Source organism: Mastigoproctus giganteus, chromosome 10 (assembly GCF_048544385.1).
Source record: "Mastigoproctus giganteus isolate SK-2022 chromosome 10, ASM4854438v1, whole genome shotgun sequence".
In the NCBI taxonomy this organism is placed as follows: Eukaryota; Metazoa; Arthropoda; class Arachnida; order Uropygi; family Thelyphonidae; genus Mastigoproctus; species Mastigoproctus giganteus.
This window is the reverse complement of record NC_143584.1, coordinates 15,053,877-15,074,305: the sequence shown is the minus strand read 5'-3', so window position 1 is coordinate 15,074,305 and position 20,429 is coordinate 15,053,877. Positions and strand designations below refer to the sequence as shown.

General features: G+C 38.0%; 1 protein-coding gene across 3 annotated transcripts in view; it reads left to right on the top strand.

Annotated features, from left to right (window-relative positions):
- Positions 1 to 11,869, top strand: part of LOC150078782 (beta-alanyl-dopamine/carcinine hydrolase-like) — a 96,972-nt gene extending 85,103 nt beyond the window's left edge. For all 3 annotated transcript variants that reach the window (XM_090383454.1, XM_090383455.1, XM_090383453.1), the window contains one exon: positions 11,759 to 11,869. In XM_090383454.1, the coding sequence (XP_090239580.1) occupies positions 11,759 to 11,862 (104 nt within the window). In that variant the 3' untranslated portion in view covers positions 11,863 to 11,869. The remainder of the gene's footprint in view (positions 1 to 11,758) is intronic.
- Positions 11,870 to 20,429: the final 8,560 nt, after the last annotated feature.

The following is a 20,429-nucleotide window of genomic DNA, read 5'->3' as shown; positions in this document are numbered from 1 at the left end:
TACATCGAACCCTGCTGAAAATTAGGCTGCGTAGCTGCAGGCCACTCCGAGTGCCCATGCTAACCAGGGTTCACCGGTGACAACGCCTACAGTGGGCACGCGAGCATCAAAACTAGACCTTGAGTGATTGGAAGAAGGTTGTCTGGTCCAATGAGTCACGTTTCCTGTTCCACCATGTGGATGGCCGGGTACATGTGCGTCATTTACCTGGTGAAGTGATGGTGCCTGGATGCACCGTGAGATGAAAACAAGTCGGTAGCAGCAGTGTCATGCTTTGGGCAATGTTCTGCTGGGGTACCCTGGGTCCAGTATTCCATGTGCCGGGCACTCTGACATCTACTGCCTACCTAAACATAAACATCATTGCTGACCAGGTACACCCTTTCATGGCAACGGTCTTTCCCTCTGGTGGTGCTGTCTTTCAGCAGAATAATGGGCCATGCCACATCACCCGGATTGTTAGAGACTGGTTTGCGGAACACGAGGAAGACTTCCAGGTATTGCCCTGGCCTCCAAATTTCCCAGACATCAATCCTTTTGAATATCTGTGGTTTGTGTTGGAACAGCAACTTCAATCTGCTGCATCTCAACCACGGACCTTACAGGAGTTAAAAGATCTGCTGGTTACGTGTTGGTACCAGATACCACAAGACACATTTAGAAATCTTGTAGCATCCATGCCTTGCCGTGTACGAGCTGTTTTGGCTGCACGTGGAGGACCGACATCATATATATTAGGTAGGTGGTCATAATGTTTTGGCTCATCGGTGCATGTGCTCATATATGTGGGAACACATTTTCTCCATATACTGGGTAGTTATAAAATAAGTTTTCCTATTCAAGAGACCCTAGTGTCAAAATGGTTAGAGATAGTGCTGTGAAAACCGGTGGCCATGTCATTTAGGGAATGGGGAAGTGATTTGTAGAAGAAAAAAATTAGTTCAAATTTTCGCCACCAGGGGCCAAATTAGCACTGTAAACATGAGATGGAATACTTAGCTTAGGATTAGATTTTAATACCAGAACTTAGAAATCTACTGATATTGTTCTGTGTGCTTTCTTTCACTTGAGATGACATTTTGAAAACAGAGCACTGGGTGCAACACTTTTGCCTAGCATCTCATTGGGGATGTTGGCTACATGCTGTTTAATGCTTGCTTTCAAATCGACAAGCATCTGTATGCTGCCACGGTAAACTCTGTCTTTCGGGTATCCCCATAGCAAGAAATCACAGGGATTGAGATCTGTGATCTCAATCCCTGTGATTCCTGGGCTGGCCAGAACTGTGGAAAGTCTAGAAATGATGCGATTATTTCTGAATGTTGAACAGAGCAGTTCCTTCACTTGTCAACCGACATAGGGAGGGTCACCATCTTGCATGAACACTACGGTCTCCAAGCATTTCCTTTCTTGCAGAGCGGGAATAACGTGAGCTCTTAGAAGAGTGCAGTACCGTGCACTAGTTACTGTACACCTTATGGGGCCATGAGGTGTAGACTCTTTAAAGAAAAATGGTCATATTATAAACTCTGCTGTGAATCCACACCATAGTGTAATGTATGGACTTTGTAGTGGTCTTTCATGCACAGCAGATGGACGAGAAGTTTCTCATATTTAGCAGCTTTGTGCATTTACAGCCCCATGAAGAGTGAAATGTGCCTCATCAGACTACAAGATCATTCGAGCCCATGTATCATCAAGTTCCATATGAGCCAGAAATCGTAGAGCAAAGTCTATTCGCTGTTGCTGATCACAAGACTTTAGTTCTTGCACTACGTGAATCTTGTACGGAAACTAGCGTAAAATTATTCGAAGCACTTTACGTACAGTAGACCAAAGAAGGTTCAAGTCTCTGGACACACCTCTGGCACTACTGACTGGTAGAGTTTTGCATTCTGACCTGAGGCCATTGCAACCTCCACTTCATCCACTACCTCCATTCTGATATGTGGTCGTCCTCTGCCTGGTATTATATCTAACTCCCTGGTGCTTCTAATTTTTTTTAGTTTTCAAAGCCCCACTGACATCAAAGGTCCTTTATGCAAACCTTTAAGTTTCTGATATTTGCATAGTGCTGCATTATCATTGCTATTATTCTGGTAGAACAGTTTTATTAAAAGAGCATGTTCTTTTTTTTTTGTAAGAGCCATAATGGTTATTGATGATGGCATTGGTCATTCCTTTTATCTAACAGAATGTCATTTGCATAAGCAGTGTTGTCTTGAAGTAAATGATATCTTTTACATATGTGCAGCACCGTTTTTCTCCTGGTGGCGGAAATTTGAACTATTTTTTCTTCTACAAATTGCTTCCCCATACCCTAAATGACATACCTACCAATTTTCACAGCACTAACTCTAACCGTTTAAACACTAGTCTCCTGAATAGGGAAACTTACTTTATAACCACCCAGTATATACACACAAGAGGGGATTCAAAAAAGATTCACCTAGAAATAGTTGATAGAAATTTTTTTTTTTTTTTTTTTGTTTGATACCTTAAAATCTCTATAGCAACCACACACATTTTGATTTTGAATGGACAATTTTTTTTTTTTTTTTTGTTTTTTTGCAGCACCGAATGAAGTGAAGTGGCACAGTGGATGAAGTGCATTGCAGATCAGTGATTTGATTCCTCTTTTTTTGCAAGAGAAAACAATCCATGAAGATATAGTCATTGTTTATGGAGAAGACTGCTCAAGTTGGTGTTGTTGCACATGGTATAAACAATTCAAATGTAGAAGAACCTCAGTGCATGACGAAGAAATTCCAGTATGCCCAGCAGCTGCTTTAATAGAAGAGTGTGTTGCAAAATTGAGGCATTAATCCTGGAAGATTGCCATATCATATTAGCATCGAAAAACTAGCTGCAGAGCTCCAAATTAGTGTAGGATCTGTCAAGAACATCATCAATCAACAGTTGCATGTGAGTAAAGTGTCTGCTAGATGGGTTTCAGACTTCTGACCCCTTACCAGAAAAAGGAAAGGGAACAATGTGCACATGAAATGTTGTTGATGTTCCAGGAAAAGCAAGGGGAGTTTTTTTTCATGGCACATCACCATGGATGAAACTTGAATCCATCACTATGATCTTGAAACTAAACAAATATCAAAACAGTGGAAGCATGCAGAATCGCCCTCCCCCCCCAAAAAAGGTGCAACCAACTGCTGGCAAGGTGATGCTGTCAGTGTTTTTGGATCAGCATGGTGTAATACTAACAGATGTTAGTATTAATGTGACAGCGAAGTATTATTCCAACCTCCTTCAAGCTATGTGCTGCTATAAAAGAAAAAAGTCTGGGGAAACTGTCAAAAAGTGTGCACCTGCTCCATGATAATGTCCCTGTGCATTCCTCGCATGTGCACTGAGGTTGGCCCACGAATGGGGGTTTTAAATATTGTCACATCCTGCTTATTTTCCCTGACCTTGTACCCTTTGACTGCTTCTTCTTTTCTTCCATGAAGTCCTTTCTTTGTGGAAAGCACTTTTCTGATGATGATGAGGTGATTTCTGTGGCCAAGTTGTGGTTTAAAGGACAGTCAGAGGACTTCTACAAAACCTGCCTATGGAAGTGTATTGAGATGTGGCAAAAATATGTCATTTTGTCTGGTGACTAAGTTGAAAAGGTGTAATATATGGTGTTTGTTTCAACCTTCTATCTACTTCTGGGTGAATACAAATCTTTTTTTGAAACCTCCCCATCCTCGTATATACTCTATATATATATATATATATATATATACCATATTTTATATTCTCTCTCTCTCTTTCTCTCTCTCTATATATATATATATATATATATATATATATATATATATATATATATCTTTGGTATATAGCTGCTGTAGTCTCATGAGCTTGAGTCTCTTCTGCAACAGTGGGAAAGTTTTTTCTACAGCAGATATTTCTAAACCAAAGAGCCATACAAGATAACTTTCAAAGGTTTGTGTGGCCAAACAAGATGATTTTCAAAGGCTCGAATGTTTCATATCTGAATATTTTTTTCTCTATAAAATTATATTTCTGTAGCAATGAAAATATATACTTTGCAAATTCATTTATTTTAAAATCACAGTCAGTTAATAGCTCCGTTTTATAAGAAGTTTGCAGAACTAGTTTGTCTTTTCGTGTATTTTTGCTGCTAACAGGATTTTGACGTGGTGCTTAGTTACTGTAATGGTTTAATACTCCCAGCAGATGATCATTGCATTTACAATTTAAATCCTGCTGGTTTCAAAAACATGTGAATGGACAAATTTGCCCTCCAAACTTATAATTTCTCTCTGAGGCCATAGTAGTATTAGCTAAGTTATGATTTTTAAACTTTAGTTTTGTGTAAATTATACTTAACGTGCTGAGTAATAAATAAGGGAAGTGTATTTCAGAAATTGAAAGCTTTTGAATAAAAATCATTAATAAACAGTAAAAGAAAATATGTAAAATTCTCAGCTTTTCTGTTAAAGCTAATTATAAGTAGGTGAAAATTCTTTGTGCGCTTTTAGTTTACTTGTAAGCTTTTTTCAAATTAGCCAAGGCATAACTGTCTGTATGTCTCTATATGGGTGAAAGATAGAAAGAGCATGTAAATTTTATGATGTCGTCAACTGGGTTCAATAATCATTAGACATGCATTATTTCATGGCATGAATTGTTCCAGCCCATAATTCTCACGAACAAAACTTTAAAGTGTCCTGTGGCTCACAATTAATTTGACCAACTCTGTTATATGGGCTAATAATTTTAAGTTTATTTAGGCAATTATCTTCTAAACAATGACCATTAGAGTGTTGTTGTTTGAGGCAATATTTATTAAGCTAAAGATGCTGACTATCCAATCATGGATAGCCAGCATCCCTAATGCTGAAACAAATATATCTGCAAACTCCATTTTTGAATATGTTTTGAAAGACAAACGTTTAAAACTCAAACATTTTTTGCCTAAAACAAATTTTATGCAGAACAGTTTTTAGTTTTTGAATAATACAGTTGAGTAAATAAGTTGCATTAGGATTTGAGGAAATATCAGCATCAGTAGCACAATATAATCTAAGATGCTGATGCATCAAAAAAAAAAAAAAAACTAGCTATAAGATAAATGTGGCACCTGTTTATGTATTAAATGTGTTCAATGACACTTGATGTAGAGATACTTTTAATGTGCAGTAACATCATTTTGCTGATACAGATACAGATGCATTGCAGTTGAATAGCCATTTGGGGAGTATCTTGCATTTTAATACTGTATTTCACATTTTGTAACAAGTGTTATGCTTGCATGCAGTGACATGAAGTTTATTATCGTTTTGATCCATTCTCCAAACAAACAAACTGTCTTCTGAATACTTGCTATTTAGCAATACACTACTGTGTTGTGACTTGAATATCAATAAAGTGTCTTTATTGTTTGTTTGCTTATTTATGGTTTCTGAAATCTTATTTTCTAGATTATTGTGAGCAGCTGCTTTCACTGCTTGCTGTTCCACTTTGACTAAATGATCAAGCCCCTAACCCACCTTGGGTTAGGGGCTTGATCATTTAGCTTTTTTTCAGTTAATCACATTTTCAGCTGATTTTGTTGCCTAGTAAGCTGACCTGTCAATAAGCTCAATGCATAATCTTATATACTAATATGATGTCTGATGTTTGATTTGATGTTGCTGTTCTGAAAGTTTTTGATGCACATCATTGTTGGTAAATACAATGAAAAGGCTTTTAGATTCCTTTATGTAATTTATTCCTTTTATAGAACTTTTACTCCTCTCTGTAGAACTGTGTCATCTTTAGCTGATTGGAATATATTGCCTAACTTACCAGTGGCCAAGTGGTCCTCTGTCATAGTTAGTGGGTTCAGCACTCATCACTCATGTGTAAAAGTATGGGTTCGGGTCCCATCAGAAACCAGAGGAACTTCCTGCGATTCACTATGTACTGCATAGCGAATGCTCAAAAAATTCCCAAGAACTGAAAGCTGCCAAGCGAGCATGATGTTTAACTTCTTTTCAGGTGCATTATTTTATACAACACTCTGTATTCAGATAGTGTCAAGATTTTGTCTTTCTGTACATATGACAGAATTGAAGATAAAAAAATATATTAATACAATAATACTAAAATACACAAAAATCACTTGAAAGCTAAGAACATAACCTACATTTTCCCACATCCTCTTAACCTTGATGTTTGCAGATATCTTCAGAAACATAACCTGCTGGTGAGATCCTATTGTATTTTATGAAGATTTTTGGATTTTCATCTTTTTTTACAGCCTTTGGATTGACTTTTTTTTCTTTTTTTTAACAAAAACCTTAAACATGAGAAGTATTAGAATCTGTAGTACTTGGTACCATGCGTGTGTTGAAGGTCAAAAAAGATGAAATAATATACTTGTTGACATTAGACTTGAATGTCTGTATGAAGACCCAAGGTTATTCCAGAAAATGGAAGTTGAGGGAATAAATGAGAAAGAAGAAAAGTTGCTTCTGTGAGTTTGAAGTTGCACAGTAAAAGGATGCTGACTGGTTGCAGCATATGTTTTGATTGGTTAAGGAAGTGGAAAAATTATAGAAGCCAATTCAAAAGAACAGTGGGAAGTGTGTGTAGAAAAGGCATGCAGCAGAAACAGAATGTCTATAATACAGTGGAGGGACTTTGCAAGAGATGGGCCATTAATTAACCTAACTGCTCTCTTTTGAATGGAGTCTAGATGCCTGAGAGAGAGAGAGAGAGAGAGAGAGAGAGAGAGAGAGAGAGAGAGAGAGAGAGAGAGAGAGAGAGAGAGAGAGAGAGAGAGAGAGAGAGAGAGAGAGAGAGAGAGAGAGGTTATGGGGGCACCACCCCAGATGTGGAAACAATATTCCATTGTAGGGCTTTGATATATGTACAGAGTGAATAGCTGTTTAGAGGAAAAGTAACATGGAGAGTGAAAGAGAAAACCCAGTTTTTTAGATGCAGAAGAAGCAATGTGATGTGCTTATATCAAGAGAGATTAGAAGTTGGGGTAATCCCTAGTAGAGATATGTGATCTTGTCTGGAAATCTGAATGTTGTCAAAGATAAGCATATGAGAGAAAAATCCTTTTTTTTTTTTTTTTTTTAGATTTAAGACAGAACTCAGTTTTTGAAGGATTGAAATCAACTATGTTATTTTTGCCCCACTGCAGAATTACCTGGAGATCAATATTTAAGGAATTGGTAGTGGATATTTGAGAAGTTGAAGCTGTTTGTGCAGGGCAAGGTTTCTCAAACTGGAAGGTGGAATGCGACATTTTATCATCAGCAAAACTGTTGATAGGATTTCCAGTCAATGGAAGAAGGTCATTAATATAAAGAAGGGTGAGAAAGAACTGAACCTTGAGAACAGCAGCATTAGTGGAGAAGTTAGAAGATAGAGAGCCACCTACCATCACCAGCAATGAGCATTCAAGACAAAACTGGATACCCAATTAAAAAAAAAAAAAAAAATAGTTGGCAAATTAGAAGCTGGAAGTTTGTTTCGAAGACCTTGCCAAAAATGATCAAACGCCTTAGAGATGTCAAGAGCAACTGCATGAGTTTTGCCAAACTTTTACATTGAATTTATCTAAAGATGAGCCGACCGGGCTAGCCAGGTGGGTAAAGTGCCTGCCTGGCAACCCAACGGTCGCAGGTTCGAATCCTGCCTCGGGCTTGGATCAAAGTACTGAAAAACCTTGGGAGGTGCATTATGGCCACAGAAGCCGATGGCACGCCTCCGTAGCCAGGTGGGAAGGAGCAGCAGTGCATAGCACATGCTTCTTGATTAGACCGGGGTTCGAGCCTGTCACCACCAAATACGGAGGATGCGGAAAGGTCAGGGAATGACCACCGCATATTCCCGGAGCAATATGGCCTTAGTTGCTAATGCTCCTAAAAACCAAATAATAACAACAGAAGTCGATGCGCCAACAACTACCGAAAAAAAAAAAAAAAATCTAAAGATGAGTAACATAGGCCAGTTTATCACCAGTGGATCAACACTGACAGTATCCAAACTGGCGATCATTGATCAGATGGAAGGTTTCTAGATAATTTAGGAGGTAGCAGGTAATGGGCTTCTCCATTACTTTAGAAAGAGTAGAAGTAAGTGCAATGAGACAATAACTGGATGCGAGGGATTTGTCACCCTTTTTGAGAACTGGCTGGATATAAGCAAATTTCCAAACAAAAGGAAAAATATCAGTGAAAGAAGAAAGGGTAAAACAGTGACCTTTTTTAAAGCAAGACCACGGGAGGCATTAAATGGAATGTAACTGTGAATGGTAGGAGCTGATTTAAGATCATCGTTACAAGAGTTAGAATAAAAGTAGGATGCTAGGGTTGGCTTTATCTTTAGCTGAGGTGACAATAGAACTATTGGGTTTTAACAGAGGGGAAAGCAGAGATGGGCAAAAGTTGCAGCCACTAGATTTGGCAAGAGACCAGAATGCTCAACTACCACTTGAACAAGAAGAAAGTTTTGTACTCTTCGCCTGTTTGACATCTAGTTTGGACTGATTAATAACTGCTTTACAATTGTTGCAAACTTTGGTGTGTAAGCAGAAAATGAACCTGGAGATTTGGATGCAAACCAATTGAAATATGCAACACTTACCTTGAATAGCCTTAACACATTTGTTGGAAAACCAAGATTTAGGTGGAATAAAGCATCTCATCGATATAAGAGCAATTTCACTGGCAAGATCTGAGAAAACATTGATATCAGAATATTTAAAACAGTAGTCCAGCCAAGGAAAAGAAGAATAAAATCTTGCAGATCATCCCATTTTGCAACCCATTTTGCAAACAACACAAGATTGAGAATGGACACAAGATAAAGGCTCCATTGAGAAGAGACCATCACCAGGTTAATATCTGATGTGCCTAGAGGACGACTAACCCCAACTGCATATTTCGAAGGGTTGTTTGTGAAAAAAAGATCCAAGTGTTGGCTGTGTGGTCAGGATTATCTAGCATTCTGATAGGTAAATGAACACTCTGTATGAGGTCATTAGTAATGGCAAAAGTGTCAGCATCTCAACCAGCTGGATCTATGTGACTAGAAAACAGAAGCCAGCTAAAGTTGTGAACATTAAAATTACCTCATTGTTAGAAAAGTTGGACTGAAGAAAGTCAAGTTTCAAAGAAAGGAAGTCAAAGGGTTCCAAGTGATTAGTGGAATTGGAAGATTGATAGAAGCAACAAATGAATTTGACAGAAAGGGATAGAGAGATTTTAAGCTGGAGAAGATTGAAAAAAGGAGATTCCAAATTGCTAATTCTCTGACGACGGAATATCAGAGTGGACATATGTACAGGTATGACTTTTGAAGCGAAAGGAATCGTACAACAAATAATTAGGGCAGCTGAGATGAGCAGTGGTTGAATCAGCCAATAATTGGGATTCTGTCAGAAAAAGTAGAGGCTTAGCAGACTGTAAGTGAAAATGGACATCATTGAGATTGGAACTGAGGCCACTTATATTTTAAATGAATGAGCAAGTGTTTGGGAGGTTAGATCTTTTTTGCAAATAAATTTCTTCTATTTTGACTATTCATGATGTATTCAATATTAAGAAAAGGTCGGAGAACATATTGTATGAAGTAATCAAATTTTTGGATATGGCAAGAATATACCTAGCTCTTCACATAACATGACCATGATAATGCCCTCTTCATATACCCTACTCCTACTCTCTCTAGTTACTATCTAGCAGAGCAGAGTAGAGGCAGAGAAATTATACACTAGCTGATCCAGATTCCCCCTAGAGAGTTACCAATACCAACAGGTTTGGTCCTGTGAACTATATAGCAGCCAGCCTGCAAACACCATTTTAGAGTTCACCTTTGAAGAAGATGCAGCTGTAAAAAAAGATTGGATCTTGCCATGATGCCCATCTTAACCTCAAAAGACACCAATCATATTGCATGATAGAAGAAATGGGAGGTTGCCAGCACTTTGCTCTGGAGACATGGGTTTTGCTACTTCAAAACATGTGTTTTGCCACTTCAAGCCTCAATAAGCAAAATAGTGGTATTGCCTCAGTTGATGAGAATCATTCTACCACCTAATATTGCCTAGTAACACAGAGGGGTGGGACTTCTCTGTGTGGTGTGGATGTCGAACCCTTGCCCCCTTGCTTACGTTGGTTTACACCTGGGTGTTCATTATAATAGGTGATGTATTTCAGAACTTGCACACAGGGTTTATACTCGGGATTGTTAACATTCCCACCATCGTGAAGATACAAGCAGATAATTTGGTTGTTGCAGAATGACCAGACTCTGTCAAAATTTGGCCCACTTGACTCAAGTTTCACCTGAATATCAGTCCCACAACATTTTAGACTCAAGTAGCAACGTCAGCTTGTCATACCCGAGCAAATGTCTGTGATAGCCTTAAGGACCAAGGATTTATTGGACTTTAGATGTTGATATTGTTATGTAAAATAATCTGTATAGCAAAAAAAGAGGCCTCTGTATGTTAATAGTAGCTTAAAGTAGAAGTTCTTAGATACAACTGTATCACACTAAAAACTTTATGTAACTACATTGTTTATGAAACCTTCAGAAATTTAAGCCTAACAGTATAAAATACATTAGGATATGGAGTCCATTGTAAGTTGTGACATAAAAATTCTTGGTATATTTAATAGTATGTATAAAGCAAGCATTTTTGTTTCCATTTTGATTTAGAGCTCTCTCTCTCTCTTTTCTCCCCCCCCCCAAAGCAGTTAGAAGCAAAGATAGTAGCTATTATTGTTATTGATACTGATGATCAGAAGATACAATGCATCCTCTATCCAGTGCAATCATTGCACCACAGAATTCACAAAAAAGACCTGGAAACTTTGGTCAAATTTCACAAATCAACATCTCTGCACTAGAAAATTGTCCCAGAACAATGAATTTCACTGTCCAGTCAAAAACTAAGAATGAAGCTCAAGACATGAAAAATGTTGAAACTTAAAAGTACAGCTTGAAAGATGCAGACTGTTGAAAAGATTTGCTCATGACTAGGACAGTGGCATCACCTTTTTAATAATAAGTTATTCCTTTGTGCAGCAGGTTATGAACAAGTAGAATGGTTTGGCACAGGAAAAAGTCCACTTTGGTCATATCAAGTAACATCTTCTGTGATGTGAGCTGCAATCACTTCAGATGGCTACAGTTCACTGGATTTTTATGTCAGGTCATTAAAATTAATGCTGAAACATCATCAGTGCTTGGCATGGTAGCTATAAAATATTTCAGTAAAACCACACAATCTTACTAACAGAGAAGCACCAATTTCTGAGGAGCTTACTCACTGACAGTGCAGTGACTGTTCTGAGCTTCAGAATGTATTCCCTATTGTCCATCTCAAACTGCTTAATTGCAGCATCCAGAGCTTTCTAAGAACATCAGGAAGAATCTGGATCTTATTCTTCAAAGGCAGTTTTATTTAAAACTATGCCTAGTTTCAGATTTGTATTGGTCTGTACTTGTGCAATAAAATGTTTTGTCTAATTGTTAGCTGTTTAACCATGGTATTATAATTTTAAGTGGCATTCTCAGGTAAATGTAAATTCTGTTAGTATGTGTGTGATCATTATAATGTTGTGATTTTGGAAATCACTGCTTAAAAGCATTTTGATTATTTTCCTCATTAAAATATTAACTTACATTATAAATACCATTAGCAGTGTATTTAGTATTATGGATTTTTTACTCAAAGTTTTGAATTCTTAATTTTGTTCACACTTTATTTTTTTTTTTAACATTTCAGGTATATTTGATTTACAAAAGAAAACGTGGTCCATATATACTGACAATCCTAAAACTATAAATCCTGTTGTGATTTTACCTATGGATATTTGGCCAACAGTATAAAGAAAATATAGGTTCAAAATGTGCTTCTGGTGACTAAAAAATGCATTAAGCCAAATGTTTGATAACTTTCATAAAATATCATAAAATGCAGGACACTTTTAGTACTGCATTCAGAAATTGTGATATTTTTATTTTTCTGTACTATTATTGGATATTTTATCCTGATAGTTATTTATTGATTTGTTTTTATAGTGTTAGTTTTTGTTGTTAAAGAATGGTTACAAATGGCATGTCCCATCATTTGTCTTGGGAATATGTATTTAAAATTGACACTCCTATTAAATTCATTTGTAAAAATTCTGCTGACAGTTGATTATTATTGATAACATTAATATATTCATGTTTTTATAAACTCTCATAGTCATTTTATGAAAAACTGCATAACAGAAAGAAGAATAAAATGTTTTGTATCTTCAAACTGTAGGATCATCATTCAAATTGAAATAGTGAATTAGTGCACAACTAGGGGTGCACACATGAGGCATTTGCCACACGTGCCACCTAAAATAGGCACTGCTAGATGCGCTACTACATATGTATGTTACGATACGATATGAATTAGGTGCCTTTACAAGGTTTTGCTTCAGGCAGCACAAATGCTAGCACCAGCCCTGATAATAAGAATGGTTTTCAGTGGTTATCTTGCTGTTTAATAGACCCCTATTGTGCATAACGGAAGGAGCCTAAAATTGTTCAATTAATAGATTCTGTATTAGTTGCAGTTTATCCATACTTTGCTGTTTTCCATCAGTATATTTGTTGATCACCCATACTTGCTGTTCAAGATTATTCAACAGAATAATCTTGAGCTTTTCAACAACTCACGCATTAGTTACTGAGTGAATAAGGCAATCTTGTGACTGCAAAACTGATCCCAACCTAAGGTAACCCAAAAATGTATTGTCACCATTAGCATATCTAATGAATCATCATTAGACATGCTAAGGGATGCAAAAATATATCTGTTATACCTTTATTTATGTTATGTTTAGTAATATTTAATAAAATATTACTTCTGATTATATCATTGTAACAGTTAATACATGCAGTGCTAAATTTGTGTTGCTTGTTGCATTGTACATGTTTAGTTTTGCTTTTTGTCAGATAAATCATAATCACTTAGCATTGCACAATCTAAAAGGAAGGTACTGTACATCCAACTGCCAATCGCCCATTTGGCATTCGTGTTCAAGAACTACCCACTGAGCTTAATATCAAAGTAGAGGAGGTTGCTCGATCACCAAAACAGCCCTTCCGCCCTGGCATGCTCAAATACTAGCATGTGACTTTTTGCCCAAGAATGTGACGAAATCTAATACCCTGCCTTCCATCTACCTTCAGCTCCATTCACAACACCACACAGAACATTCTGACTTCTTGCCAGTTTACACAGATGGCTTGAAGTCAGAATCGTGTGTGGGACCTGCTGCTTTTTTCCAGATAATACTATATCTGAGCAGAATCCCCTTGAATGCAGCATATACCCACTGCAGAGCTGCATGCTATAGAGTTAGCTCCAGAACACAATCTGGCTTTTGATGCCTTATAAAGTTATCTATGCACATGCCCACATTCCATAATCCAGTAATTACTGTTGATTGGAGTAGCTTTGAACATTTTCAGAATGCACTCTGAACCTAGCTTCACTGAAAAGTGTAAAATTCTAAGGCCAGTTAAAAGTTCAGTAAAAGTTTTGAAAATCAGCCAAGGCTGCATATGAGAAGCATTAGCAAAGAGTGGGTCAAGCAATTTTTAATGTATGTGAATACAACAAAAGAGAAAGCTAATCAAATCGGACCCTTATGCACTGGTTGTGGGAAAGTCTTAGATAACCTAGCTGATAATGCAGATGAATTGAATAGGTACTTTGCATTGGTCTTTATTGACAACAGCCTCTTCCTGCTGAGAAGAGACTACGAGTTAGGTTGATCCATATGAAATTAGTAACGTTATAATTATGATGATTGTTTATTAGAAAAACTTGAGCATAAATGCAAGTAAGGCTCCCAGAGTTGATGGCATATACCCTGTAGGGAGAGTGAGGAAGTGTATTGAACTTTAAGGTTAATTATGAGGGTATCTTTAGGCTCCGGAGATTCCTTGAATTGGAGAAGTGCCAATGTATTGCAATACATAAAAGCGGTTCTAAGGGTGAAGTTGGTAACTACAGACTTGGTTAGTCTTTCAGTGGTGGGAAAAACCATAGAGTCAATTATTAAGAGTGCAATCCACATTTAGACATGGCATTCTGAAGGAAAAACATGGCTTTAAGGGAAAATCACTTAACGAATGCTATTTTGATACAGTTACCTATGAGCTAGGTTTAGACAATGATTTTGACATAGTTTATTTGGATTTTAGCAACGCATTTGACTCTGTCCCTCATTAATCTTGAATAGGGTATTACTGGTAAGATGATTCTAAGGTGGGTGGCTGCATGACAGAGGGTTGTGATTAATGGATATTCAGATTGTTGTAATGCACAGGAGTGGTATCCCTCAAGGATTGGTTCTTAGACCATTGTTGTTTCTCATTTTCATAAATGACATCAATGGAGTGATGTCAAAATTTTCAGACGTAAAGAGTGGCAGAGTCAGTCAGTGCCAAGCAGTGCTTCAGGATAATTCGAACAGACTTCAAAGATGGTCAGAGAAGTGACAGCTATGTTTTAATGCTGGTAAAAGAAAGTGTTACAGTTTGGGAATAGCAACCTCCCAAATAAATTATACACTTGGTGGGCTTGAATTAAAAACAGTGGAGGAGGAAAGGGATCTGGGAGTTATAATATGGGCATATGAATTTTTCTGAGCAGCATAAGCAGGCAGCCAGAAAAGCCCGTGGTGTTCTATTGATGATTTATTAAATGTTATCCTGTAGAGATAGGGCGATCATGATCCTACTCTACAAGGCAATTGTAAGACCACATTTGGAATACTGTGTGAGGGTATGGAGACCTCATCTGAAAAAAGACTGAGCTTCTTGAAAGGGTCCAAACACGGGTAACTTTAATGGTGAGATTGGTGGGCTGTTGAGCTTGGCAACCAGGAATCCCAGAGGTGACCTGATTGAAGTTTATAAGGCACTGAGAAGGATTAGTAATATGAATGTACATGGAATTCTCACTGTTATAAAGAATTCCAGAACTATGGGCCATAAATTCAAATTACTGGGGTTGAGGTTTAGGTTGGATTGTAGGTCTTTTACCCAGCAAGTTGTTGTTGTTGGAACAAGTTGCCCTCACAAGTAGTTGAGGCTGACACTTTGAATAAATTCAAAGGTCAACTGGATAGTTATCTGTGTGAGGAGGGAAGTATATAATTTTTATTTTCTTATCTACTTGGTGTTTCTTTTTTTTTGTCAGTCTAGCAAAAGCCTGTGGCTTCCTTGCACTATGTGGTGAATACTATTACCACTACAAAACCAATACTGGAAGAACAAAAGTGACAGCTTGGCTACAGTGATAAAAATACAAAAGTTATTGTCCTGATAGAATTCCAATCAAGACTTCTGCACAGTGCAAACTGGCAGCAAGAAAGCAAAATATGAATTGGATCGAATGCCAAAACTTGTAATGTTACAGAAGTGTGTGTTAAGTTATAGGGTTTTAGACATAAGCAACTTAGGCTATATTGCACCATGTATAATGTTTGTAAATTGCATGTTCTGTGGTTGGTTTACTGGACAAAAAATGGTGTTTCCAGGAGAGAGAAAAAACTATGCTACCCTTGCTGGAGCCTAACTGACTCAGCCACATCAAAAAGATCCATAAAAATTCCTTGCGTCTTTGACAGGATTCAAACTCTGGTGTGGGTAGGATGGTGATCATACCAACTGTGCTACCGATAAGGGCTAGTGATAAATGAGAAATACAGGGCCCTGAAAGCAGACTTTATACAGTGGCTGACAAAAAAACTGCATCACTTGTGAATTTTGAAAATAATGTGTTTTGTTCTGAATGTGGGTTGCAGAAATATTCGAAATGCATTTGTTAGATGGGATATATATCTCTGTGAATGAAATCCAATAAAAAGACTCCACCTGATATACCTAATTGCCATAAATATCTTCCCAAAGGTCATGTGTAATTAATGGAAATATTGAGAAATCGTGCAAATGGCAATCATGACAACCAAAAATACATTTTATTGCATTTATGTGTACAAACTGAAATGACAAGTTAATGTAATAGTATTATGTACTGTAAATCAGCAAAATATTTTGTTCTTTTGGCATAGATTTAATCAACTTCTGGATATACGGTTGCTCAATTTCGTGGTACCACACCCTTACAATGCTTTCGTGCAGCAAAATCTTACCTCTTGGCTTCTGAGCAATTTTAGATGACATTATGTACCAGCAACTTTCAATAGGGTTAAAACCTAGGCCAGTCCAATGCTGTAATGTCAGCATTTCTGAGGTATGACTGCACCTTAGGGAGAAAAACGAGGGAAAACATTGGCGTAAGTATGTTTTAAGCCTTGTGAGACAAGAAGACAAACTCATCATTAAATCTAAATAGCATATAAACTTACCAATTTTGCTGTGTGGCAAAGTGCTTGAGCACTTGAAAAATGCAGTTTTGGACGTCTGTGGTGATCCCTAATAACGATGGGTTTCAGGCACTCCAAGATAGCAGTGTAGGTTTCTGCATTCACTGTTCCGTTAATAAACTTAATTCGCCCCACCCCTTTGCTTGATATGCATCTGACTGTCCGGCGGGGAATTTTACAGTTGGTGTTATGCAGTAAGGATGGTATGCCTCCGATTTTCGTCTTCTGACATATCACCTCCCATCCTAGCCATGCAGGTTGAATTTCGTTTCGTCAGTAAAGATGAGTGTCCCATTGCCCTTTTGTCCATGAAACATGCGTTTTAGCCCAAGCATGTGCTTCTTCCTCGTTTATTGAGTCAACAAAGTCTTGGGCCGATAGGCATGTAGACTATATTCTGAAAAAGCATCTTTGGATAGTTGGTGCACTTGTTTCAACACCATCTCAAAGTCCAGTTTTAGATCAGGAGCACTAACATGGCAATTACGAATGCATAGCCGCTTTCAAATATCGATCTTGGGAAGGCGTAGTCACCCTCTTATGTCCTGGTCCAGTTTCACGCTTTAATTTCAGCACCCAGGATACTGTTGACTGGTGGTCTTCCATTTTACCAGCTGTAGCACGCATAGAAAGCCCTTCCTAGGACAACAACAGCTACACTTTTTTCTTGGCGTCAACTGAATATATTGAGCTATGCTTGCGCCTCTGCAAAAGAGGATACTAATGAGTTTGTATACCCTTCCTAGGCGCCTCCGTAGCCAGGTGGGAAGGAGTAGCAGTGCATAGCACGCTTCTTGATTAGACCGGGGTTCGAGCCCGTCACCACCAAAAAAGGAGGATGCGGAAAGGTCAGGGAATGACTACCGCATATCCTGGAGCAATATGGCCTTAGTTGCTAATGCTCCTAAAATACAAAAAACAAACAAACAGTATACCCTTCCTACACTATTTATAGAAACGGCTGATGCAATATAAGAGTTATTTGATGCAATGCCTTTGCTTTGCGACAAAATAACTAATCAAACTATCATACGTTTCACTACAAATGCTACTTTTTTTTTAAGGTGATGCAGTTTTTTGTCCTTTATAATTACTTGATTTCAGGCCGTATTTTTGCGAATTTGTTTCAGTCAGACAGAGATTGTTTAGTTTATGAGTGATAAATATTTCGTTATATTTTCAATTGTATTTAAAAATAGTTTCGCATTTTTAGCTTTGTTCCATAATGTTTGAGCACCAGTTGTACGAACCATTATTTGATCCCTTAAATTGAATGTTCAAATGTAACGCAGTGTGTATATGTGTCACAGGTCAATGGGGGAATCCACAGGTAAGTAAGTAACTGATTTGTGAGGGGGGCTGTAGTTCTGCTGGACACGATTGGAACCAACTTCCATGTTTTGGTGAGGCAAAACTACGCAGGGGTAGAATAATATCATTATTCTTCTCTTTCTTGGTGATTCCTCTCTCTCTCTCTCTCTGGGTAACTTGGAAATTTCTTTTAGTTCCCTTGCACTATATGGCTAGTAATAATAATAATAGCATAGGAAAGCAAGAAAGATCAATAAAGAGAGAGAGAGAGAGAGATAGCATGTGAAAATTTTTGGTTTACAGACAATGCAAAAACATAACATGCAAGGACATATTTTTGGAATAATCTTCGTGGTATTAGCCAAAATTCTGCTTTCCCCCTTCAGATCCACTATTGCTCCTGAAGGAGGAACTTCAAATGAGTGAAAAGTGGTAAAATCCAGTACATGGTCACGAGTTCGTATTGTACTTTTGCTGATAAAAATTAATAGACAGTAGGTGCCACCGCGTGAGCAGTCAAAACATTTCAAAGCACTATGGCGAATATGGATTTTCAGGCAAAATTTCTGTCTTTGTAAGCAGTCAATATTGTTTGATTCATTGGTTCGGGGTTTGGTCTGCTCTTCAGCCGTGTTTTCGAAACAGCAGAACGAAAAATCCGAGTTTCTGGGAAGAAAAAACCTCGTACTATCGTCTGAGACAAACTAACTCAGCCACATTGTGAAAAAAAAGACCCATAAAAATCCCTTGCGTCATTGACGGGATTCGAACTCAGGTCTTTTCAACCTGGTGTGGGCTGGATGGTAATTATACAAACTGTGCTACCAGAAGGCAGGGGGAGGGGACAGCTTAATTGTTTAAATCCACATTCACGAATTTTAGCCTGTGAAAACTCCGGTTTTTGTGCATGGATTCATTGTCGTGGAGAAGCAACATCCGATCACCCATCTTTTCTCATCTTTTTTCCTAATTGGAACTTTTAACTTTGGCATAATATTCTGTTATTGTGGTTTTAAGTGAAAGGTAATTAATTAACATGAATCCTTTTGTGTCTCAGAAAATTGCGCCCAACGCTTTATCAGCTGATGATTGGATTCGAAACTTTTTCGTGGTTGGCGATCTTTTGTGCTTCCTCTGTATGCTTTCTAATTTGAATTCAGGACCACGAAAATATAGTCAAGTTTTATGACCAGTCACCAAAAAGGATAAAATTATCTGGATTAGCATGAATTTGTCTTAATTTCTCTTTGTATGACTCCACCCTTTGATGTTTGTCATGAATAGAAAGATTTTTCTGGGAACCCATCTTGCACAAATTTTAGACATTTCCAATTGGTCGTGTATTATTATTAAAATGCTCCCAAGGGAGATGTATATACTTTTTCAAATTCAGACACTTTAATTCTTCTATTTTATATATATATTTTTTTTTCAATGATGACAATATTTTCAGAACTGATTACTTCAGAAGGCCGACCAGAACTCGGATCACCCTCAACCCCGGGGGCTCACATCTGGTGGGTATGGGCTTGGCACACCCAGGGTCCTGAGCTGGATATCATCATTCTTCGTGATTCCCTTCTACTTCTGACTCTTGTTTTCTCTCTCTCTCTTGGGGATTATAATTCAGAATTTTTTTTTTTTTTTTGGCTGGCGCAGCATAAGCCTCAGGCTTCCTTGCACCATATGGCTAATAATAATAATCCTCCAGTCTCGGGACGCTCTTCCCCGAGACTGAAGGATTCATGCTGCCCATTCAAGACCAGGTAATCAACACCAGAAACTATAGAAAATACATGGCAAAGGAGCCCGGAATATCAGAAGACACATGACGATGCCACCTGGCCTCAGAAACGATCCAACATATCACTGTGGGGTGCAAGGTGATCACCCAGATTGAGTACACTCATAGACACGACCAGATAGCTAGGATAATACATCAGAAGCTAGCGAGGAAATACCAGTTGACCAAAGAAAGTGTACCATACTAGAGATCCAAACCCACAACTGTACTGGGACCGCGCCATAATAACGGATAAGACCATCCCGCACAACAGACCGGACATAACCCTTGTGGACAAAAAGGAAAAGGTTACCTACCTGATTGACATAGCAATGTCCAGAAAACCCACGAGGAAAAAAATTAGAAAGTACACGAACCTGAGACATGAGATCAAGGACATGTGGCATATGGAAGTATAAACCATCCCAATCATCGTATCAACCACCCGTATGGTACCAAAGATCACATAGCAGCCTAGTAGCAATAGGTCTCCCAGAGAACACCTACAAGGAACTCCAGAAAGTCGCAATCCTGAACGCCTGTAGGATAGTCAGAGATTTCCTCGACCGACAGTAACACCAGACATTACAACCACCCTGTGTACTTGGTAGCAGTACCCATCATAGAGTAGAATCCCCCAATCAGGGAGAAAATAATATGAGAGCAATAATAATAATAAACTCCCGTCCTTTTTTCAACTCTGCCAACAATCTTGCAACAGTAGCCTAAATGAGCAATATTTCTCTGAACACGCTAGTCTTTTTTATTTTTTGGATTTATTTTTCATCGAGGCCTTCTGGTAAAAAAATTTCATTACTGAACGATGTTCTGTATGCTTGGTTTCCAGTCATTTCCACCTACCAACAAAAAAAATTAAATTTTAGAAACTGCATAAGACAGTGTAGTGGGATATACAAAATGTA